The following is a 26,298-nucleotide window of genomic DNA, read 5'->3' on the forward strand; positions in this document are numbered from 1 at the left end:
GTGTGGGCGTGGTTTATTTGATGGAGAAGCATTATGGTTTCATAGCGGTGGTTAACTGGGGAGTGCATCTCTTGGTCTGGTCCATGGTGAATAAGGTTGAGTGAGATACCTCACTGAATCAGAATCAATTTTAATGTCAGTTATACCTAAACAAGGTTTTTAAGATATGCATGTGAAGTTACACATACCACACACAAAAAGTAAAACTCTGTGTGTGTGTGTGTGTGTGTATCAGATGGTGAAGTGGTCAACGTGTACACATCATATGCTGGAGATATGTGTGTGTGGAAGTGCTAAGGAATAATGTTACACTTTTGTGTGTGTACACTTTTGTGTCAAGTCGCCTGATGTATGTGTTGAAGTGCTATAACATCACACCTTTGTGTCAGGTTGCCTGATGAGTATGGAAGAAGTACTATGGAATAACAATCAATCAGATCAGTTTAATGTCTCAAGAATACAAGGAAAATTGGCTTGTGGACAACAGGATAAGACAGTACATCATTGACAGTACATCATTAACCAGTTGAGTGCCTTTTAGACGTCAGCGGGGTAACCGCCCCTTTCCAGTCGCAGATTGAAGCTGTCATTTAATTATTATGTGAAACTTTTCTGAACCAAAAAATCCTGCCTATGATAGTGTCTTCAAAAACCCTTTTCGTTAGAAATTTGAAAACAACCCAAACTGCATCCCTCCACTTAGACTCCATATTCAGCCACAAATGGAAAATAAAGTCATGTTCGCTGTTGCGCGCTCGTCACAAGCCGCACTCGCATTCAGCTGACAGGTTGATAAGACTCCTGCAGTTGCAGCAGTGTGCACTGGCGTCAAGAGAAATGTGAAAGAAAACCAAAGTTGGGGCTGCTGGCCGCAATTCATAGCTGCGATTCAACTTTTCAAGCTTAAAAGTTTGGCTGGTATTGTGGCTGCCATGATGTTTATAGAACCATAGTAACGTAACGGTTGTTCTGGCGATTCCGAAATAAGACTTGGCGATGCTCTTTGCTGTTGTAATATTGTGGAAAATTTTATAAAGAACAAAGTAATAAAATGAAATATAGTTACGGTCATCTGTTTTAATTTGATCAAAATTGTCACAGCTGCAAGAAAAGGACCAAAATTATATTCCGATATTGTATAGAGATTACATACTATCCCACAATCCCTTTCTTTCACATCGACAGTCTGCTCGGGCCATAGACATATATAGTGTAGATGTGAAACATATACCTCAGTGATCATAGTGTAGATGTGAAACATATACCTCAGTGGTCCAGGCTGGCATTGGATTTCTGTTCTCAGTCAAGGCCAACGAGGTCAAATTGTGCATTCCAAACTCAAATAGATTTTTTTTCCTTCTTGATTCTTGCAGGAAAATATACAAATAAGATGTAGAAAATTGTACTCAAGCTTGGTCTGACTTGTTAATTGAGAAAAAGTTCATGAAAGCTGCAAACAATGGATATATAATGTAAATAAGGCCGTCCTTGACACTGCCCAAAAGTTGTGGGGGATTTACAAATGTCATTAAAAGAAAAATTAGTAACATACACAACACAAAATATTTTCACTTTGTGGAAGTGTTATCTGTTGAATATTATCTTTAAGGTTCATTAGAACAAAAATTAGTGTGCGTGTGTTTGCATTTTAGCGGTGTAAATGACTTTAAAACTTTTCCTGTGCCTGGCCTGTTTTATAACGATATACAGCTGTACACTTTTGCACGCACTAAATGAGCTACCCCTTTTTCCCTTTCAGTCGCGGTCGCAGAGCCTTGGTTGCGGAGTCTTATCGCTCCATCGGATGCCGCGGGGGAAGGGAATGGGGGAGATGCGTAAACTTGTCAAGTCTGACAAGGCCGAGCTTGCAACATTGAGCTCTGTGCTAGAAACCCAAAAGAAGAGCTGACCATGACTTGTGCTGAACTGGATGTCAGTGGCATCTTAAATTTTTTTAAAGTTCCCCGACAGCCCACCATGGACCTTTAATACACCTGAGGTACGATTTGATCTGGTTTCATACCATAAAAACTCTACCAGTTCATTGGCCTACAAAACATACTTTTCTGAACTCTGCCACAAATTTCCCACCTTTCAGAAAATCTTATGGTTCAATGTTGGAGGAGGGTGTTGCTGCATCTGCATTCAGTCCTGCCTTTCCTGACCAGCCCTTAATGAAACACATTCTGACAGCTCAGTTTACTCTGTGGAACTGACCGCACTGGTTCAGGCATTAAAAATGGTTCTGAAAGCAAAACACAGGTGATCCTTATCAGCCCTGGAGGTTATCACCCGCAGGAATCCGACACATCCAAAACTGCTGGATTTTTTTTTTTTTTTTACACTTGTAACAAGTAAAGGGTATGATGTTGTTTTGGCCTGGGTTCCTGGCCATGTTGGCATTTGAGGTAATGAAATAGCAGACCAGCTGGCCAAAAAGGCTATAAAGGATTTTTTTTTTTTTTTTATCAAGATCCTACATACCATACACAGACATGAAGCAGAAGGTGAACACTTACGTTAAGGATCTTTGACAAGAGGAGTGGAACACCCAGACAACAAGCTGTTCCAAAAAATGTGTCCAGACCTAAAAGAGACCCTCCCAGTGGTTGTGAAGAATAGAAAGGAGGAGTCTGTGCTGTGCAGACTGTTCACAAGGCCCACACATAACATGGTAGATTCTCTGAAGACTTTGTTTCGTGATGTCCCTCCGTGGGTGTTAATGGACTTCTTGAAAATGAGCATTTTCATCAGATTTGAAGGTTTTAAACTTTGGAAAGTATTTTAAACCTTTTGAGTGAAAAGCTTGAAACAGTGACTAGTTTTTGACTCACTTTTGTCAACAAAGTGAGTCTATGTTATAACCCATTGTTCGGTTGTCTGTGTGTGTGTGTGTGTGTGTGTCTGTAGTAAACTTTAACATTGCTATTTTCTCTGGGAATACTTTGCCAATACCAAATTTGGCTTAAACATGGTTTGAAAAAAAAAAATCTTCACAGTCATCCCAATAACAGGTTGTAAGTCTCCCAAATTAAGCTGTATTTCTAATCATTAACGGTTTATTTCATTGAGATTCGTTCCGAAATTCAAAAAACCGCTTCCCACTAAGTTAGCCTACTAAAAGACATGACCTTGTTTTTCTTGTTCACAATTAAAAGGAAAGAAATAAAAATTCTGGACAGAGCACATACAGTGATATTAACTACACCATCGACGTGTTTACTGCATATAAATATTCTAAAGTGGACACTGAATTAACTGGAATGAACATAAAAGAAAAATTAAATCGATCGTTTCTTCCAGCCCGTTGTAGACTTGTTCATGTAGATGTAGAAATCTACCATCTGTTGTGATGTGCTTGAAGTGATGGCAACATCTCCTTTACCACCAAAATAAAAGAATAATAGATATAATGAAACACACGGAAAACATGATTTAACCTTTCCCGTACGTCGTGGGTATGCAATTGCACCCACACACATGGTTTTTGCTTTGTAAATCAAGTAATTTTGAAGCCACTTCCATTAAATTTCATGACTTTGTTTATACTGTATCCTACTACATAACTGAAAAATATTTTGTTTTATCCATAAACAAAGAAATGAATATACAATAAACGTCCCAGTTCATCGTGGATGTGTGCACACCCATAATTTATTCTCAAAGAATAAATGCTTCTTGCCCACCATTTGGATTAGATTTGGTGCCACCGAGATCAGGCCTTTTTGCCAGTTGTGCATCATATCCTTGTTCAAGTCTGTGGGTTTTACTCTGAAGTTTTAACTCATTTCAAAAATGGATATTTATTGTACTAGATCTCATCCGGGTTGGTCATGGTGGGCGCGTAGGCGCTGACAATGGTGGTAAACTTCTTCCCGTTGCATAAAGGGAGTTTCATCGTCATCAGGCGATTGTTCACTCCTTTCGGGGGGCCAGCCAGCTTGCCAACAAGGGTTGTCTTCACTGCAAAGCCAACTCCAGCCTCGCGTCTCTCTTCAGGTCTGCAACCACTCCAAAAGAAGGTGTAGCCTGCGCCTCGCTCACAGAGTTCGGCTTGTTCTGCCAGTCTGGTCTCACTTAGTACATGTACATGTATATCAGTGTGTGTGTGTGTGTGTTGCCGGACCATGAGAACATCCGTACACTCCAAAGGGCAGGAGTGAATCATTATTTGTTCATTCGTTGTAATAAAGTGCGCCTGCTTTGTTTCTCGTTTTTAATTAACAGCGTGCTAGATTTCATCACAACAACTCAGAACTGACTCTCAGTCAGATCTAAGTAATATATACTGTTTGTCACAAAAGAGCTGCCATCAACATATACAGAACAGATCAGACCGAAACGGGCCTTTCATTATTATTAGTCGCGGGCCGGGGGCAGACGTAAACAGTGGCTTTTTTCTTTCTTCGATTTTGTCATCAAATACATCGTCATTTGCGTCACAACTTCTTGGTGTCTGGACGACATCATACCTAAGTTTCACCCCCTTCCCCCTCCCCCATTTTCTCTCCGAATTTGCACATATCTCAGGAATGACCTCTGGCTGGGGGTTTTCAGCGACAGTCATGCCCAACTAAAAGTTCAGTGGTTTTATATATTTAAAAAAAAAGAAATGAAATGGAAAAGCCCATTTACGCGAAGCTCTCACATTCCTGCACTTGGTCAGTCAAGCACTTGCGTAAATGCATGCATGCAACTAGAAACCGGACATGAAAGTTTGCTGAAGGAAACGTCAAATTTTTTTTTACGGACAGGTGTTGCTAACCGATGGTACACCCACGACATACAGCAAGGTCTTCAGTGTTTCTTCATAGAAACCATGGGTTACTGTACACCAACGACGTACGGTAAGGAGTCATTTCTTCATAGAAAGCATGGGTGTCTGTACACCCACAATATTCAGCGCACAAAATTTTAGGCGACGTATGGAAAAGGTTAAATGGAGTTATTACGTCCACTACAATCACAGCTATTTATCACACAAAAAAGAAAACGTCAACATTGCTATAAAGATTAGATTTAGTCAAATGACATCAGATGCACCGCAGCAGTGGGGATTAGTCTGCATGCTCCGGAACTGAAAATGTATATAGTTTGATACTACTTGCATGCCTTTTTTTTTTTTTCTTCCCAAGCTTATTTTATATATCATATTTAATACAGAGCACTTTTCAACATTTTTTTCATCTCTTTTTTCTCCTCCTCATCATTCCTTTACTGGACAAAGTGTGAAGCACAAGTGAGTCTTGAAGGCTTTGCCTTTTGTTATTGCATTTTTTACCCTTGACGGAGATGCTAACATGTTGGCCTTAGTGGTGAGAAGGCCTTAATGGTCAGCGAGACTCATAAACACCATCATTTCATTTCATTGGATGCTAATGGACTGCTTTAAAGAAGTGAACATTTTAAATCACATTTGAATGTTTTAAACTCTGGAAGGTTTTCAAACTTTTTGAGTGAAAAGCTTGAAGCTCAAGATGGCCTTTGTGGTTGGCAAGGCTCTAAGCACCATAATTTGGATTTGGAGTGTGTGCAACTGTTTTCCTTCTCTCATGACCCAATACTTGCAACTGCATGTAGTTAACAAATGATCAAGTACACAAACATAATTTGATTTGATTTGCCAGGGTGAATGTCAAAGCTGTTGAAAATAAGCAGCAGACTGAGAGGCAGTCAGATTATGAGTAGTACCAAGAGAGTGGAGCAGAGAGAATGAAGTTGACGGGGTTGCAACTAACTACCAATTTCCTATGCATTTCTTGAGCTGAGTGTGCAACTGTCTCAGTTAAGTATAAATTCTGAAACCTTTTTTCCGCACATCAGGTGTGGCCATCAACTATTAAAAACAAGCAATATCATGTAATTGAAAGCTTGTACTTTATTTAATTATTTATGTAACCAGCACATCGTTGCTCGTCCAAAACTTATACATACTCTTTCCAAAGTGTGTGTAAAACCATGGCTCATTGCAAGAATGCACAGATCAACACAAATAAAATTTATTGCAAAACTCTCGAGTAAATATTACAGTCACATGCACAATAAGCATTTCTATTGGCAAAACTGATTTCTTTTTTGGTCTATAATACCAGTAGGTAAATAAGTTTTGCAATTTCATTTCAAATGATGTTGCAATATCATGTCAGTATTGAGTTGAGCAAGGCAGAGAGAGACACTTATTGTAAATCACCAATGGTAACACACAAAAAATGAATACTGAATAGTTTTAAACACTCATGGTAACAAGCAAGAAATGAATATTGATTGCATAGTATGAGAGCTCTGCTGTTTGCATGCTGCCTTTCACCTCCAGGACACCACCACTGCCCTCCTTATTTTCTCCCCATGACCTCAAATCATGCTGCTTTTTGCCCAGCTGACTGGAGTGGGGCCATTTCAGGGCTGACACTGACCTCAAATCATGCTGCTTTTTGCCCAGCTGACTGGAGTGGGGCCATTTCAGGGCTGACACTGACATCAAATCATGCTGCTTTTTGCCACAGCTGACTGGAGTGGGGCCATTTCAGGGCTGACACTGACCTCAAATCCTGCTTTTTGCACAGCTGACTGAGTGGGGGCCATTTCAGGGCTGACACTGACCTCAAATCATGCTGCTTTTTGCCCAGCTGACTGGAGTGGGGCCATTTCAGGGCTGACACTGACATCAAATCATGCTGCTTTTTGCACAGCTGACTGGAGTGGGGCCATTTCAGGGCTGACACTGACCTCAAATCCTGCTTTTTGCACAGCTGACTGGAGTGGGGCCATTTCAGGGCTGATACTGACATCAAATCATGCTGCTTTTTGCACAGCTGACTGGAGTGGGGCCATTTCAGGGCTGATACTAACTTCGCCATCAGCCTGCTGTAGAGAGGTGGTAGGGAAAACTCTCCATGACCAGACAACAGTTAAAAAGATGTGCGGACAGCAGACACTGTGCACTGCCTGGGCTGTAATGGCAAGTCACCAGACTTTCAGGTCTTCCACAACAGGAGTTGTTCATACAGCTGAGAATGTTTGCAACATGTCGGAAATTGATACAAATATATGAAACGCAGTGAAGCTGAGTGAAACTCCAAATAGACCCAATGTCGCCCTGTACTTTCACCAACAGCCGCACAAAAGGTACATAAAACACAGGCACTGGCATGACTTACAATGATTCATTGGCAAGACCTGCATTAATGCACAGTATTGGGAACTGATGAAATGAAACACACATAAGATGAACGATTTGAAAAGGTGACACACAGTTGTCATTAATTACTTGAAATGAGCCAGACTGACTTTACATTTCAGATTATAACATTTCAGAGTCACATTTGTATTCACATAACCCTCAGATCACGGAATGGATCATATGGAAGTGAACATCATATGGTCACTTGATAGAACTTTCATTTTTCCATTCACCAGAAGTGGTATGTTTCAGGCTAATGTTCCAAACATTCTCAATTGCAGAATGCAGGTGCAGACAGCATGATGCTCAAACTGCAGACCCTGTGATATGCTTTTCCTGTCCTCCCTCAACAGCAAACCAACTCTTTCAACACTCACCTGTAAAAACAACTGAGCCCTGCTATCAAAGAAACTCATCAATGAACTTGTCATTAATTCTGCTCAAAGAAAACATACAGACCGCCCAAGAAAAAAGCAAATGTAGTTCAGTCATCACTCACAAATCCTCAGACACGACTCCTTACCATCTACAATACTTGCCACAGGCAAAACAAAATCTTTTTGAAGTGGGAAGAGGAGGAGGCAGTTCTACATAACTGGAGCAGAAGCCATTTTACCACAGAAACAACAGGTTCAAAGCAGCATGTGGTCACACAACACCAGCTACAATCATTGAATTTTCTTTTCACAGAACATGTGCTATTTCCTATTCACAGGACCCTTACACCACTGTTATTTCCCATACTACAGACACTAAGTTAAATAACAACACCTGCTACAAGCTGGGCCATGTGTGTTATTGACTGCTGTACAACAGACCCCTACACTGATGTGTTACTAACTGCTGTACAACAGACCTCTACACTGACGTGTGTTACTGACTGCTGTACAACAGACCCCTAACCTGATGTGTTACTGACTGCTGTACAACAGACCTCTACACTGATGTGTTACTGACTGCTGTACAACAGACCCCTACACTGATGTGTTACTGACTGCTGTACAACAGACCCCTACACTGATGTGTTACTGACTGCTGTACAACAGACCCCTACACTGATGTGTTACTGACTGCTGTACAACAGACCCCTACATTGATGTGTGTTACTGACTGCTGTACAACAGACCCCTACATTGATGTGTGTTACTGACTGCTGTACAACAGACCCCTACATTGATGTGTGTTACTGACTGCTGTACAACAGACTCCTAACCTGATGTGTGTTACTGACTGCTGTACAACAGACCCCTAACCTGATGTGTTACTGACTGCTGTACAACAGACCCCTAACCTGATGTGTTACTGACTGCTGTACAACAGACCCCTACACTGATGTGTTACTGACTGCTGTACAACAGACCCCTACATTGATGTGTGTTACTGACTGCCATACAACAGACCCCTACATTGATGTGTGTTACTGACTGCTGTACAACAGACCCCTACATTGATGTGTGTTACTGACTGCCATACAACAGACCCCTAACATGATGTGTGTTACTGACTGCCATACAACAGACCCCTAACATGATGTGTTACTGACTGCCATACAACAGACCTCTACACTGATGTGTTACTGACTGCTGTACAACAGACCTCTACACTGATGTGTGTTACTGACTGCTGTACAACAGACCTCTACACTGATGTGTGTTACTGACTGCTGTACAACAGACCCCTACACTGATGTGTTACTGACTGCTGTACAACAGACCTCTACACTGATGTGTTACTGACTGCCATACAACAGACCCCTAACCTGATGTGTTACTGACTGCCATACAACAGACCCCTAACATGATGTGTGTTACTGACTGCCATACAACAGACCCCTACACTGATGTGTGTTACTGACTGCTGTACAACAGACCTCTACACTGATGTGTTACTGACTGCTGTACAACAGACCCCTACACTGATGTGTGTTACTGACTGCCATACAACAGACCCCTACACTGATGTGTGTTACTGACTGCTGTACAACAGACCTCTACACTGATGTGTTACTGACTGCCATACAACAGACCCCTACATTGATGTGTGTTACTGACTGCCATACAACAGACCCCTACATTGATGTGTGTTACTGACTGTTGTACAACAGACCCCTACACTGATGTGTTACTGACTGCTGTACAACAGACCCCTACATTGATGTGTGTTACTGACTGCCATACAACAGACCCCTACACTGATGTGTGTTACTGACTGTTGTACAACAGACCCCTACACTGATGTGTTACTGACTGCTGTACAACAGACCCCTACATTGATGTGTGTTACTGACTGCCATACAACAGACCCCTACATTGATGTGTGTTACTGACTGCCATACAACAGACCCCTACATTGATGTGTGTTACTGACTGCCATACAACAGACCCCTACACTGATGTGTGTTACTGACTGCCATACAACAGACCCCTACATTGATGTGTGTTACTGACTGCCATACAACAGACCCCTACATTAACTGAAGCTCCACAAAGCCAGGTACCCACAGCACACAGCACAGTGGTGACACCCTTAGAGTCTGGTTTGGTTCCCTCCTGTCCCTCTTCTCACAACCTGTCTATAGTGATACAACAACCTATAGTGATACAACAACCTGTCTATAGTGATACAACAACCTATAGTGATACAACAATCTGTCCCTATAGTGATACAACAACCTGTCTATAGTGATACAACAACCTGTCTCTGCAACAAAACAACTGTCTGGAGCATTAAAACGACCTATCTTTCTGGCAACAGAACCAATGTCTATGAAAAAATAAAACGGCAACAAAATCACCCAGTTTCAGTTTCAGTTTCAGTAGCTCAAGGAGGCGTCACTGCGTTTGGACAAATCCATATACGCTACACCACATCTGCCAAGCAGATGCCTGACCAGCAGCGTAACCCAACGCGCTTAGTCAGGCCTTGGGAAAAAAAAAAATCACCCATCTATATAGTAATAAAACAATCTATCTTTCTGGCAACATAACCATTTGTCTATATAGTGATTAACAGCAACATAACCATCTGTCTGTACAGTGATTAAACAGCAACATAACCATCTGTCTGCACAGTGATTAAACAGCAACATAACCATCTGTCTGTATAGTGATTAAACAGCAACATAACCATCTGTCTGTATAGTGATTAAACAGCAACATAACCATCTGTTTATATAGTGATTAAACAGCAACATAACCACCATCTGTCTATATAGTGATTAAACAATCTCTCTAGTGATAGAACAGATTATCTCTACAGAAGCTGATATCAATATGATTATACTTGAAAAAACATACAGAAGTTATGGACTTAATACCACTATCAGTGTGAACAGACACTTCCCCTTACCAGTTTCACTTTGCTTTAAGTAAGGTATGGCAGGGCACTGGTCCTCTTGACAGTCTGATCCGTATCTTCCAGTGTGTCTTGCTTTGAGACACTACATCAGGCAGACTTGTGGCACACACACAGACACAGGACCTAGACATCAAAGTCAGGGACACAAGAACACTACTGTAGTAGCCCAACAATCAAGGAAGGGTGCGCCAGTTGCTCATTCGTTTTTCGGTTTTATCTGATGAGCATTTGAAGTTATCATTATCTTACTGAATATTCTCCTTTTTATAATGATTGAAACGCACACATACGCGCACGTGCGTCTGCGCTCACACATCACTCAACACGCAGGCACACTCACGTGTGCGCGCGCACACACAAAACAATGCATGCACACGCACAGACACACACACAACACACACACAGTTTTTACACTCTGAATCATAACATAATAGTATCTTACCCACATGTTTTTCTTTTTACATAATAATTGATGTGTGCATGGTGATAAGTGAAGGGTGTGTCAGTAGTTTCTTTGATTTTTGCTGATGGGCATTTTATTTTATCTTAAGTGAGCCTAAAGAAAATTTTCTGTTTTTGGTCGAAGCAGATAATAAAGTAATTTGAATTGAATTGAAATTGAATTGAATTGAAAAGTATAAGTCATTTTTTCTGTACAATCTGTTGCATCCACAATAATTCACATTATTTTTTCTGTACAATCTGTTGCATCCACAATAATTCACATTCAGTGAGAGCACTTTGTGTTCATCTACGACCACCTCCACCTCTACATGGCAGACAATTAAAATATTCACGCTGCACAGCATCAGCTACTAGTGTAAAAGGATCAATATCTTATCCACATGTTTTTACATATATTTTAACGTGCTGTAATTTTGAGCAAAGGCACAACCAAATATAAGGCAAACCATATCAGTTTTCAAAAGTTCATGAACATCTCAAACTGAAGCTCAGTCAAATTACAACCAAGCAAAACTTGAACTAACTTTGAAACTAGCAAACTATGGCTGAATGAAACTTATATGTAGGAAAATCAAAGAAAACAAAACAAACATACCATGCCATATGCATTTCTAAGTGGGTATTTCTTCTCCCTCCTCCACCTTCCAGACGCAAGCAGAGGTTTGAATGTTTACCATGCAGTGTTCAAAGTCTTCTCACAACCCACCACTTTTCCGCTGCTTTCTATCTTGTATGAAAGCAGTAACTGTTTCCTGAATGATTAGATACATTGTAAATACCTGAATATTTGTCCCGTTACATATGTCACCAGTATTAAAATTATCTCAAATGCAAAACGTCAATATGAACATTGCTTGTTCTAAACAAAATTAGATTTTGTCAATCTGATGCTGTATCCTTTAGCATTTGTATATTTGTGAATGCATGGGTAGATTTTGCATGACATGTATGAGTATGTTTTTACAAATGAGTGCATAAGCACATGCTTGTGCCTCTGTGTGTGTGTGTCTATGTGTATGTGTGTGTGTGTGTGTGTGGGCGTGTGTGTGGTTCACATGGATGTGTCCAACATGCATGGAGTCTTTCCCATGACGTTGATCACCGCTACACAACAGCACTCTTCAGGAGGGGCCAAACTTGCTGCGGTTGTTGGCCACAGAAGGAGTGAAGCCAGCCTGTCGTAACTCGTGCTCAACAAGGTCGTACACTGTGGCGTCGTCGATGGTCCCCGGAATCTGCACACATAGCCATGCTTGAGATCAACAACGGCCACAAAGCAAACAACTCCTCTGTAAACCACACAGGCTGAGAATTCCTTTGTAAATATGGTAACAATTAGAGAAGTTGACAATAACATAAGCAGCAAACCCATAACACAGACAAATCATTGTTTTCTCAAACAGTCCAAACTCCATGATAACACACAATCAGCCGTCTTACAAAATGCTCTAACCCCTATCACAACATTGACACATTTGACTGTCCTATAAATTAAAATGTACAATTGACTTTCCTATTAAATGTAGAAACGGTTGTACTGCTAAATGTACAACCGTCTTATCAAAATGCACAATCAACTGTCCCATTAAATAAACAACTGACTGTCTTGTTAAATGTAGTATCACCTGTCCAGCTAAATGCTTGGAGCCCTATCTCAGCACAGACACATGTGACTGTTGTATCAAACGCTCCAAGGGCTAAACACTCCCCACCAAAATTAACTTTGCTTTCTGGAGTATAAAGTGACATGCCTATGGGGATTTTCAAGTAAGGCCCTGGATATTCATTTTTGTTTATCTATTTATGGTCTGTTCATCTAAGATGATGATATTCAAAACAGAAAAAGAACTTCTGAAATAAACCCTGTCAAATGTTACCAACATTTCTTTTATAAACATTTCTAATTTGATATTACTGCCTTGTAATTACAGTCAAAACCCATCAACAGAAAAAGGGACAGTTTAAAAAGCAGTGAAATGAGATAGCTCAATCTGTGTATCATGCCATTCCTCAGTGTGACTCATAATCAGCACAGCTAGGTATTGTTTGCAACACCTGACGTACACTGTTCTATATGTGCAACATGGTGTCAAACACATATTGGTGTTACACCAGAGTGCACAATAAATATGTAGATAACCGAAATCAACAAATCCATTGCTTACATTATCACACACATAAAAAAATGTCCTGTACATTATACACAGCATATATAGGCCAAAGACAACCCATGGTAATTCATGATGTGTCACACCACTGGAAATGAGGATTATGATAATGACACAGTTCTATTATCTGTACCACAGACAACACTGACAATGATGACACAGCACTGGTGGTGTGTCCATCGAGATCGATGATGACCATCGTTGTCATCCAGCTGGGGGATGGGGGGAGGGTGGTGGTGGGGTGGGAGGGAGGATGCTCATGAATCTATCTGTGAATGCGCAGATGGCTGAATAGTCCAATCTGCGCACGAAATGTTCGCTGACAGTTGGGGCAGACAAAGACAGGCATACCATTGTCAGGGAGCTTGTTTGCCCGTGACTTTCTAGCCTGCCTCTTCTGAACAGCTGCAGCAGTCCTGTTGGCCTCGCACAACTTGGCACCTTTGTGCACAGCAGCGCGCCATTTGTCACGGTCTACTGCAGATTCCTCCCAGGAGTCAGGGTTGATATCAAACGCTTTCAGAGAGACTTTCAGAGTATCTCTGAAGCGCTTCTTCTGACCTCCGTGTGATCTCTTCCCTTGTTGCAGCTCGCCATAGAAGAGCCTTTTGGGCAGCCGATGGTCTGGCATGCGCGCCACGTGTCCAGCCCAGCGAAGCTGGGACTGCATCAGGATGGTGAAGATGCTGGGAAGGGTGGATTTTGCGAGCACCTCTGTGTCTGGGGTCCTGTCTTGCCACCTGATGTTCAGTAGCTTCCTGAGGCATGTTGTGTGGAAGTGGTTCAGCTTCTTGGCATGTCGTTGGTACACTGTCCAAGTTTCGCAGGCGTACAGTAGTGTGGGGAGAACTACTGCTCTGTAGACCTTTAGCTTGGTCTCAAGACTAATGCCTCTTCTGTTCCAGACATTTGCATTGAGTCTACCAGAAGTTGCGCTTGCTCTTGCAATCCTGACGTTCACGTCATCGTTGATGGTCGCATTTCGTGACAGTGTGCTGCCAAGGTATGTGAACCGCTCCACCACACTGAGTCTCTGACCGTTGACTGTGATGTTGGGCTCAACGTAGGGTTTCCCTGGGGCTGGCTGATGGAGAACTTCAGTTTTCCTCGTGCTGATGGTAAGGCCGAAGTTCCTGCTGGCAGTGGCAAACTTGTCAACGCCGAGTTGCATGTCAGCTTCAGATCCAGCGTTGAGGGCACAGTCATCAGCAAACAAAAAGTTTCTGATGATGTCTGTCATGACCTTTGTTTTTGCTTGAAGCCTTCTGAGGTTAAACAACTTGCCATCTGTTCGGTACTTTAGGCCGATTCCAACATCACCATCTCTGAAGGCATCAGTAAGCATTGCAGAGAACATGAGGCTGAACAGTGTTGGAGCCAGGACGCAGCCTTGCTTGACACCATTTGTGACAGCAAAAGGAGCAGATGTTTCGCCATTGTCCTGGACTCGAGCCTGCATGCCTTCATGGAATTGGCTGACCAAGGAAATAAATTTCCGAGGGCAGCCGTACTTGGCCATGATCTTCCACAGTCCCTCTCTACTCACGGTGTCGAAGGCCTAAGTGAGGTCGACATAGGTGGAGAACAGATCAGCATTTTGCTCCTGACATTTCTCTTGCAGCTGCTTTGCAGAAAACACCATGTCGGTGGTTCCGCGCTCTTTCTGGAATCCACATTGGCTCTCAGGCAAATGACCTTGGTCAAGGTGTGCTGTGAGGCGGTTTAGTAGGATCCTGGCAAGTATCTTGCCTGCGATGGAGAGCAAGGAAATGCCCCGATGGTTATCACAGGCTTGCCGATTCCCCTTTCGCTTGTACAAGTGAATGATAGATGCATCTTTGAAATCCTGGGGGATCGTCTCTTCTTTCCACATGAGTGAGTACAGCTGATGGAGCTTCTCAGTCAGCACAGTGCCTCCATCCTTGTAGACCTCTGCTGGTATGGAGTCTGAGCCAGGTGCTTTGCCACTGGATAGCAGACGGATTGCTTTCTGGGTCTCAAGAGGTGTTGGTGGATCGTCCAGTGCTTCGTTGATGGGGACTTGTGGGAGACGGTCTATGGCTTCATCATTTATGAAGGAAGGGCGATTTAAGACACTGCTGAAGTGCTCAGCCCAGCGTTCGAGAATTTTCTCCTTCTCGGTGATCAAGGTATTCCCATCTGCACTGAGGAGGGGGGATGATCCTGAGGATGTGGGGCCGTAGACTTCTTTTAAGGCATCATAGAACCTAATCTGTATCACAGATTATCTGTACCACAGACAACACTGACAATGATGACACAGCACTAATATCTGTACCACAGACAACACTGATAATGATGACACAGCACTTATCTGTACCACAGACAACACTGATATTGATGACACAGTTCTATTATTTGTACAACAGACAACACTGATATTGATGACACATACTATTATCTGTACCACATACAACACTGATAATAATGATAATGATGACAAAGTACCACTATCTGTACCATAGACAACACTGATAATGATGACACAGCACTATTATATGTACCACAGACAACACTGATAATGATGATAATGATGACACAGCACTATTATCTGTACCACAGACAACACTGATAATGATGACACAGCACTATTATCTGTACCACAGACAACACTGATAATGATGATAATGATGACACAGCACTATTATCTGTACCACAGACAACACTGATAATGATGATGATGATGATGACACAGTACTATTATCTGTACCACAGACAACACTGATAATGATGATGATAATGATGACACAGCACTATTATCTGTACCACAGACAACACTGATAATGATGATGATGATGACACAGCACTATTATCTGTACCACAGACAACACTGATAATGATGATGATAATGATGACACAGCACTATTATCTGTACCACAGACAACACTGATAATGATGATGATGATGACACAGCACTATTATCTGTACCACAGACAACACTGATAATGATGATAATGATGACACAGTACTATTATCTGTACCACAGACAACACTGATAATGATGATAATGATGACACAGCACTATTATCTGTACCACAGACAACACTGATAATGATGATAATGATGACACAGTACTATTATCTGTACCACAGACAACACTGATAATGATGATAATGATGACACAGCACTATTATCTGTACCACAGACAACACTGATAATGATGATAATGATGACACAGCACTATTATCTGTACCACAGACAACACTGATAATGATGATAATGATGACACAGTACTATTATCTGTACCACAGACAACACTGATAATGATGATAATGATCACACAGTACTATTATCTGTACCACAGACAACACTGATAATGATGACACAGCACTATTATCTGTACCACAGACAACACTGATGATGATGACACAGTACTATTATCTATACCACAGAGAACACTGATAATGATGATAATGATGACACAGTACTATCATCTGTACCACAGACAGCACTGATAGTGATGATTATCATGACACTGTCATCTATACTACAGACAACACCAACGCTGAGGATAGTGTGGCCCAGGTTCCAAGTGTACAGACAGATACACAAAACAGAATGAAAACCAAGGGTTACGCCAGCCTAGGATTATGTTTTCTGTCCAGGATGAGCTGAGCAAGGTTCACAGACAACTGTGTTGTGACCACAGTGACTGACACTGCACTCTGCCTTCACACCAACACTGCTGGTAACCATGAGGGAAAGGGTTACATAAGGTTTAACACACACTTTGGAAAAAACTAACCACTGTGATGTCAGAGAAAAGAATCAGGAAAAATGTCAGCTGTGTTACAATCATCAACACACAGAATATATGCATGCACAATTAAAAAATCAAAGAAGCAAAGTGCAGTTGTGTTCAACAACTTTTATTCTGCTGAGTGAATTTCACTTAAGTGGATTTGGATTTGGCAAACGGTGGCCTTGCTGATCTGATTCACATCTCCAATATTTGTTTACAAATACTTTGGGTTTACTTAATTGCTTTATTCTCAACCCATATCATGTTTCCTGGAACAGCACCATCAAAAACTTAATCAAAATTCAGACAGTTCAGACTAGACATTTCAGACTAAGGTTAAAGAACCTACAGCCTTTTACAGCTATCAGGACAGTTAATTCATATCCTCTGTGTCCACAGAACAGCATGGGGAGGTGGGCCTCAATTCTCTCCTTCTACTGTTTTAACCTTCCCCAACCAAGGTCAGGTACCTATTCACACCAGGGTGGAGTGAGGAAAATCACAGTAAGTGCCTTTCACAAAAACACAACACCATATCAAAATGGGGCCTTGAACCTTGATCACTGGTGAACACAGGATCGTAAGTCCAACACATGCCAATTCTGCCACATCAGCCCTAGCAGTACAAACATTCAAATCCTTGACAACTGTGACCAGGCTGGCCATGTGCCAAGCCATGACAAGTTGAGATGTCATGAAACACAAGTCACCAGGTGAGACAACAGTGAAGCCCACATCTCACACGTCACAGGCTGCACGGACACAGGCACACCACACTGACTGTGATCAATTTGTGAATGAAAATCATGAACAACAATCTGCAACACTAAAAAAAACAACAAAAAATAAGAAGCCCCATGTCACAGCACATGCTCCCCACACTTCCCGTACTCCACGCTGCTACAGGTACTGTAAGCAAAGTGAAAAGAGTGTGACTGATCATGCACAAAATACTGTAACAAACACTACAAGGATATCATGGAGACAATACTGTTCAAATAACTCTAGCACTATCAATGCTGTCCAAATAATTCTAGCACTATCAAAACCGTTCATACTATTCAAGCACTATTATTATGAGGATGATCATGATGATGGTGATGATACTTACTGACTCACTTGTGTTAACAATGTGTGTCCATGTAATAACACAGTGTTCAGTTGTCTGTGTGTTTGTGTGGGTGTCTGTGTGTATGTCTGTCAGTCCACGGTAAACTTTAACAAAATCATTTTCTCTGGAAATACTTTATCTGCCAAAACGAATTTTGGAATAAACAACAGGAAAAAATTCTTCACAGTCAAATCCGTAATAGGTTTTGAGTCTTCTGGATTTAACTGTACTTCCGGATCATGAACAGTTTATTTTGTTGAGGATCCAGATCCAAAAAAATACAAATTCTGGACAAAACACACACAGTGATGCTAACTACACTATCAACATATTTACTGCATATGAATATTTTAAAGTGGATACTGAATTAACTAGAATGAACATGAAAGAGAATTTGAATGGGCAGGATTGTACTTTTTGTAAGCCTGTTGAACAGGGATCTCCACAGATATGGAGAAAATGGCTACATGTTGCTGTGTGCCTGAGGCGATGGCAACATTTCCTTTACCAGACTTTTAAGAATTTCTTAAACATGGCAACGTTTCCTTTACAGCAGACTTTTAAGAATTTCTTAAACAATTGAGATAACCAAAAGAATATGATTTAAAGGGTGTTATCACCTTGAATAACGTAATCATTTTATCATGCTAAATAAACAACATAAGTTAAAAAACTAATGTTTTAACTTCATTAGTAGGGGCACTTCAGCACTGCCGGTAAATCTACTTATTCCCAACCCAAACATGCTTGATTTGAACCTGATAAGGTGTCATCTTTTTTTTTGTCTTCCCGAAGCTTTATAATACTAAATACAGAACATGTTTTTTTACTGGATAAAGTGTGTATCACAAGTGAGTCTTAAAGGCCTTGGCTCTCTTGTTTAAAGTAATTTTCATGAAAATAACAGTAATAACACAAAGTACTTACATGGCACAAACTCCCCATATAATGGGCTCTAAGCATCTTACATGAAACAACACACATACAACGGTGCATAATAATATATCTCTGCACATGAAAAAACAACACACCTATGTGTATCTATACACCAATACAATACTACAAGTTGCAGGTATGAACGATCACACACACACACACACAAAAGACAAAAATACACTGCACAGGCACACGCGCACACACACACACACACACACACACTACATAATGACTTTGGTAGAGGGCAAAGTGGGTTGGTAGGAGGAGGAAAAGTGCCGACAATTAGCTATGCTTCGTCACATCCAAAGGCCTGTTTGAATAGATGGGTTTTCAAGTTTGTTTTGAAAGAGGACTGCGTTTGTAAATGACAGAGATCCAGAGGAAGAGAATTCCAGACAGAAGGTGCTTGATACTGAAAGACCCTTTGGCCAAATGTCCTTGAAGAGGTTTAGGGGACTCACAGGAACTTTTCAGCAGAAGACCTGAGAGAACAGGAAGGGGTGTAAGCATAAAGGACAGTAGATATGTAAGATGGGAGAGATCCTTCAAAGTGGCGAGAAGCCAATATGGCAATTCTGTATTGAATTCTGTACTTGATGGGTAACCAATGAAGTTGATGTAAAAGTGGGGTAACGTGATCCTGTTTTGACTTTCTGAAAATGATTCTAGCAGAATTGTTCAAAATCATCTGAAGGCATGACAACAAATCAGAAGGCAGACCAGGTAGTCGTGAATTGCAGTAGTCAATGGGACTTAGGATCAAGGGACAAACAAGCTGAGTGGTTGCTTCAATAGTTAGATACAGCTGAATGGTATGGATTTTCCTCAGTTGGAAGTTTGCAGTTTTACATGAATTACTGACATGGTCATGCATAGATACAGATGAATCAAAAAATGCACCCAGGTTTCTGACAGAATTTCACAAGTTGATATCAACATTGCGGACAGTCAAGATATGGTAGGAAATGTGACTTAGTGTGGACTTAAAAGTATGGCTTCTATCTTGACATCATTAAATTTGTTTTCAGCATCCAATTTCGGCAGAGGACCGTTGGTCTGCCGTTGACCATCTGCTCTGTCTGGAAACCACAGTTCGAAACACTTTTGTTAACAAGCAGCAAGTTGTGGCCATATATCTTTTATTTTGAGAAAGCCTATGATACCACCTGGAAATTTTGCATCCTCCCTGATCTTTACAACCACAGCTTCCGAGGACACCTCCTTCAATTTGTCCACAATTTCTTGCAAGACTGACAGTTCCAGGTGAGGGTCAGCACTACTCTGTCTGACATTCATGAGCAGGAGCTGGGTGTTCCACATGGGAGCATTCTGTCACTGCTCTCTTCAACATAAAGATCAACAATATCGTCCAGTCAGGCAAGAAAGGATTGGACAGCTCTTTGTTTGTGGACAATTTTGCCATCTACTAAACTGGTAGGAAGCAAGCCAGCATCCAGCAACAGCTCCAGCTCTGTGTAGATAAAATTCAACACTGCGCTGGGGACTCACCTTTTCGTCCAAGAAAACTCAAGTGTATCCATTTTCACAACTTTCGAAAATTCTTTCTGGACCCTGAAATCCACCATGTGGGAAAATCCACCATCCTAGCAGTTAAGGTAGCCAAACTTCTGGGGTCATTTTTGATCAGAAGCTGAATTTCCTCAGTCACATTACACAACTAAAAACCTCCTGCTAAAAAGCTCCAAATGTTCTCCACGTGGTAGCACACACAGACTGGGGCGCTGATAAGAAAACGCTTTTGCACCTCTACAGAGCCCTGGCCTGGTCCAAACTGGACTACGGGTGTGCAGTCTATGGCTCGGTCAGACCCTCATATCTCAAACTGCTGGACCCTATACACCATCAAGGACTCCGTCTCACCTTAGGTGTGTTCCACACCACCCCTGTGCACAGCTTGTATGCAGAAGCGGGGGAACCGCCTCTTTCCAATAGCAGATTGAAGCTGTCCTTTAATTATTATTTGAAACTTTTCTCTGAACCAAAAAATCCTGCCTACGAACCTGGCCTCATACTGTAAAAACTCAATCAGATCTCTGGCCTACAAAACTTAATTTTCTGAACTCTGCCACAAACTTCCCACCTTTCAGAAAATTTTCACTGATGGTTCGGAGGAGAGTGTCACTGTATCTGTGTTGTCCTGCCTTTCCTGACCAGCCCTCAACAAAACACATTCTGTCTGACAGCTCAGTTTACACTGCAGAACTGACTGCACTGGCTGAATTTTTCAAACTATTCAACTGTGTCTGGAAACCAACAACTGTCTCAGAGAGCAAAACTATGTCACTGGTAAGAAGTAAAATAAACAATTCCATAAGATCAGTTGTGAATCTAGCACAGTGCCTCCCCTTATCAATAATATACAACGCTAATTCATTTATAAATAATGAAAAAAGAAAAAACTACATACATCTCCCTGTCCGACACCACTTGTACAACATATACACTTAGTAAGCTTGTCGCCACATCTAATTCTAGTCTTAACAATACTATACATACTCTTCATGCAGTTAAAAAGTGTTTCACTTACCCCACTTTTAATAAGAATGGCCCATAATAAATTTCAATTAACTGAGTCCAAACGCCTTTTCAAAGTCAATAAACACTACATTTAAGTTTACAGTTACATGAAATTTGTTTCTGCATGGGAACAAAATGAGTTAACATGTGATCAATTGTTGAGTAACCTCATTTAAACCCAGCTTAATGTTCTCCGGTTATAATATTATATTCTACATATTCTTGAAACCTTTCCTTATTAATAGTGCTATATACTTAACTACTGATATCAGAGAGCGAAATGTCTCTACAATTACTGGTGTTATTTGCATGACCTTTTTGATAAAGTGGAAGAATAACAGATTCACACCACTGTTCAGGAAAGACACTGTTATAAAATAACACATTAAAAAGTTTCTCAAAATAATTATTTCACACAGAGTTTTAATTTAAAAGTTCTCCAGTAATACCATCAAAACCTGCTGCTCTTTAGCTTTTTATTTTTTTAAGGGCAAATGAAACTTCTCCAGAGATTGGACAATTTATGGCTTCAGTTTCAACATCTGGTAAGACATAATCAGTGTTATCATGTGGTGAATCTTTATATAATAATGCTTTAACATGTTCAAAACCTCATCTGTAAATAATTTGTTTCTGGGTTGTTTCTTTTTTAAATGACATTATCTACACATCCCCAAACTGTTTCTGGTCATTAATAGAAGCAATTAACTTATCCAATATATTTTTATTAGACTGTTTTTTCTTTCTATCTAACAAATATTTGTATTCTCTCCTAGCTCATACATACTTATTATTGTCATCTTTATCAAGTGTTAATGGCATTTTCTCAATAACCTACTTACATTTTGTCTAGTATACCCACATTCCTCATCAAGCCAACCTTCATGATGCTTACTGTTATCCACCTTGATACTTTTTGTCATGCGCGCCGCACACTCACAGATACAACCATTAAACAAATCCAAGGCTTCATTGACATTAACATCAATCAAATCAAGATCTAAACCAAGATTTTATCATGACATTCTATTTCACATGATTTCATATAAAATTTTTGACTATGTTCATCATTCTGTACAAATTTTTCTTTGATCTGCACATCATTGCTTTCTCTACTTTTAAATGAATAATCAGTTGACAAAAAAATACAATTTTCAATAGGAAAATGATCAGATTCATATGATAATACTGGTCAGCAATGTGGAGTTCACACAGGTCATCAACAAGATCATAAAAGTCATTAGATAAAATAATAATTCACACTGCATCGATTTTCACTTGAGAATGTATAGCGACCTTCCTGGTCAACATTACAGACCCCATTTAGAATTAATTCAAAGCAGTGCACATGTTCAACAGAGATTTACCCAATACATTGATATATGCATCTTGAGAGCAATGGCTAGAAATTACAGAACAACTTTTAAATTGAGACTCTGTTACTGGCTGTGATGAAGAAAGATAAAAGATTTGACTGTTTAAATCGCCATATATAATCATGAAGTATGGCAATACCTTGATCATAATTGAAGTGAACATAAAACCCTTTGGCAGTACACACACACACACACATATATATATATATAATTAATATTTCTAAGAGAGCTAAACTGTCATTTATCAATAAGAAAAGCAGATATATTTTCAAACTCAACATCTAATTTAAATATATAAGGATCAAATTTGTTCCTAAATAAACAAATAATCCCCCTGATTTTCTTCTTTGCTTTGTGAACTTTACAACAAGTTTGCAGTGTGTGATGTAACCAGTAAACATACCGTCTTCACAGTCATCTTCAAATGTTTCAGTGAAACATACAATAACAAAAGATGAAATGTAAGTCGAAAGGTCATGAAATATAAACTATGAATGCAAGCCAATAATGTTCCACAACAAAAATGTGAAACTTCTTGGATTATCAACAGAAAACAATTTTGAAACAAACTGGGAAACGTTTTTGTTTAACATGTGTTACAGGCATTCTGTTTAACATTATCAAAAGAAAGGTTTCCGTATTCCCCCTTCCATCAACTGCTGAGGCACAATAAATTACATCTGGTGACAGCTGGTTCAAGTCACGACCATATACATGCTCTGTCAAACAGGAAAAGTTTTGCTCCAAACCTCTGCCTGCCTCACATGAGATTACTGGTGAACAAGTTGAGCTCACAGGGGAATGGTTCAGTGTACAGCTAACATTTCTTCCCTTCTTAAACTCTATCTGGGCAATATCAACAAAAACAAGGGGTGGGCCAGATACCTATTTTACTTTTCTGATAGAATTGTTAGAGACGAGGACAAAACTTTGCCCATCAATATAATAAAGAGATGGTCATAGACCATACTGGCCTGTTTGCCTTAATCCCTGGCTTTCTTTAGATGGGGACCTAGCTTCAATCGGATCTCACGAATTCTCCAAGTGAAGTCCTCCCAAACAAATATTTTAGTTCCCTTCATTTTTGTTTTGCTTTCAGTATAATCTCTTGCTTATAGAAAGAACATCATGCAGTTAAAGGAGCATCTGACTTGGGTTCAGTCAGTGCACTGTATCAAATTAACCATATCCGTCAACTCAAGCATATCTGTAAATAGTTCCTGAAGCACCTCTTCTTCCCTCCCTCTTCTGTATGTCATAAAAAATCCAAATGTTTCTTTTTGAAAAAAAAAAATTCTTTTCTGGTTCTTTTTTTAAAATTTTTTTTTTTAACCCAGATTGTCTGTGTAAATGGCAAATACTCTAATGAAACTCTGCTATCATATGGTGTTCCACAGGGGTCGGTCCTTGGCTCCATTCCATCTCTTTTGCATGCCACCCCACTGTCTGATATAATAAACCGTTACTGTCTCTCGCACGAGAGCTTCGCTGATGACACTCAACTCTATCAGTCAGCTTCTACTGCTGAAACTGACCAACTAATGTTGCACATGCAAGAGTGTGTAACAGTCACATTAGTCTGTGCTTTTGTTCTGTCCAGGTTTGAGTACTGCAATTCTGTTCATGCAGGCATTCCAAAAAATTCACTTGACAAACTCAAAGAGTTTAAAACAATGCTTTTTATCTTATTTTAAGATCCTCCAAATTTGAACATATTTCTCTTCTCTTCCACTCTCTTCACTGGCTGCTTGTTTCAAAAAGAATTGAATAAAGCTTTCTGCTCTGACATTTTCTGCCCTCTCAAGCTCTGGCCCTTGCTGAACCTCTGACCTCCATGAAGTGTACATTCCAACTCATCACCTTTTCTGTCTGCTTCTCATACCAGGCTATTAAAAATCCCTGTTGTGAAGAAGAAGCAAACAAACTGCCAGAAAAATTGTAACATCCTGTCTCACTAAATTCTTTTCAGCCTGCTTTGGGGAGGGATGGGTCAAGGAGGGGGGGATATGGAGGGTGGAGGAGGAGGGGAACAAAAGGTAAAGCACTTTGAGCACTATTTCTGAAAAAAAGCGCTATATAAATGTCCATTATTATCATTATAATACATTGTTCATTTCTATCATACTGATGAACAGCTGTAGACATGACCTGGAAAAAAATGTGTTGACTGATTGGTTTCAATATCCCATTCATCATGGTGTGAATTGGACAAATATCCGATCATGTTTAGATGGGTCAGGACAGTTGTCATCTTGATGTCAATGTGGATGTACACCCCTGTTAGAATACAATAATTTTCATGAGAAAGGAGGGAAAAAAGTGATAATTGCACTAATATTGATGTGGATGATAACAGAGATGCTACTGTTTATGATGACTGGCATTAATGTAACATACACAATGACAGCTACCACAGACAAGCATTCATGTGTTCAGTGTCAGAGTCATTAGCTGCAGCACCCATGCCAAACTAGACAAGCCAGAAGTCAGTCAGCCTTCAGAAAAAAAGAATTAAAGAAAAAAAGAGCAGTTTTCAGAAACACCAACACAACATCATAATTACTGAGCAGTCATTTGGCCAGGCCCACGGCCAGCAGGCACTCTCTAATGGCTGGATAAACACTGGCATCCTCAATGGTCACCGGCACCTAAATGGAGAAAAGTACCAAACACTGTAACATATCACTGCCTGACCAATACTATGACACACCAACCTAACACTGATGCTCAGCAAGATCAGGGGACAGCCTTATATAAAATAAGCTTGATACATTTAATTACATGCACTAATGAGATGATGCTACATAAGATTTATGCTATTATGTCTAGCTAACAATACTTACTTTAAATAGAAAAATATTTACATAAATATGGAATAAACAAAATGCAGAAATCTCTCAATACAGTTTCTTTCAACTGGACCCATAAAGTTTTATATCAATAGATTACATATGAAGCAGTCCAGCAATATGTTAAGCTATAAACGATGTAGAATGGAAATGTTGACTGCAGGCAATAGTGAAATTACTTCAAAAAGGACAGCACTAGACTCACCTGAAGGACAGAAACAAAATAGAATGGAATATTACCAAGTGTACCAGGGTCACAAGGAATATTGGGGGGGGGGGGGGATAGTACATAAAAAAAGGTACAAACATAAATCAAAAATCATACACAAACACAGATTCTGTAGAATTTAGGACATATACATGTGCATATCAATATGAGAACTTGTGCACACACACACACACAAACACACACATATGCACACACATTTGAACATAAGCTGCATATCACATGTGGATGGGGCTGATGACTAGATCTTCAGGTAAGTGGTTGTTGTTACCACAACTCTCTTTAATCATACTGGATTTGTTCAAGAGATAGGGCACTGACTGCTTTGG

The 26,298-nt window shown here is 40.3% G+C and overlaps 1 protein-coding gene across 2 annotated transcripts in view; it reads right to left on the reverse strand.

The window, feature by feature from the left end:
• Positions 1-11,027: 11,027 nt before the first annotated feature.
• LOC143301279 (acyl-CoA synthetase short-chain family member 3, mitochondrial-like) overlaps positions 11,028-26,298 on the reverse strand; it is a 180,370-nt gene continuing 165,099 nt past the window's right edge. The window contains exons 16-17 of one of the 2 annotated variants that reach the window (XM_076615457.1): positions 25,458-25,542; positions 11,028-12,237 (exon numbers count right to left, since the gene is read on the reverse strand). In XM_076615457.1, the coding sequence (XP_076471572.1) occupies positions 25,465-25,542 (78 nt within the window). In that variant the 3' untranslated portion in view covers positions 11,028-12,237; positions 25,458-25,464. The remainder of the gene's footprint in view (positions 12,238-25,457; positions 25,543-26,298) is intronic. The other variant, XM_076615456.1, reaches the window with a different exon arrangement.

The sequence above is a fragment of the Babylonia areolata genome, chromosome 27 (genome assembly GCF_041734735.1).
Source record: "Babylonia areolata isolate BAREFJ2019XMU chromosome 27, ASM4173473v1, whole genome shotgun sequence".
In the NCBI taxonomy this organism is placed as follows: Eukaryota; Metazoa; Mollusca; class Gastropoda; order Neogastropoda; family Buccinidae; genus Babylonia; species Babylonia areolata.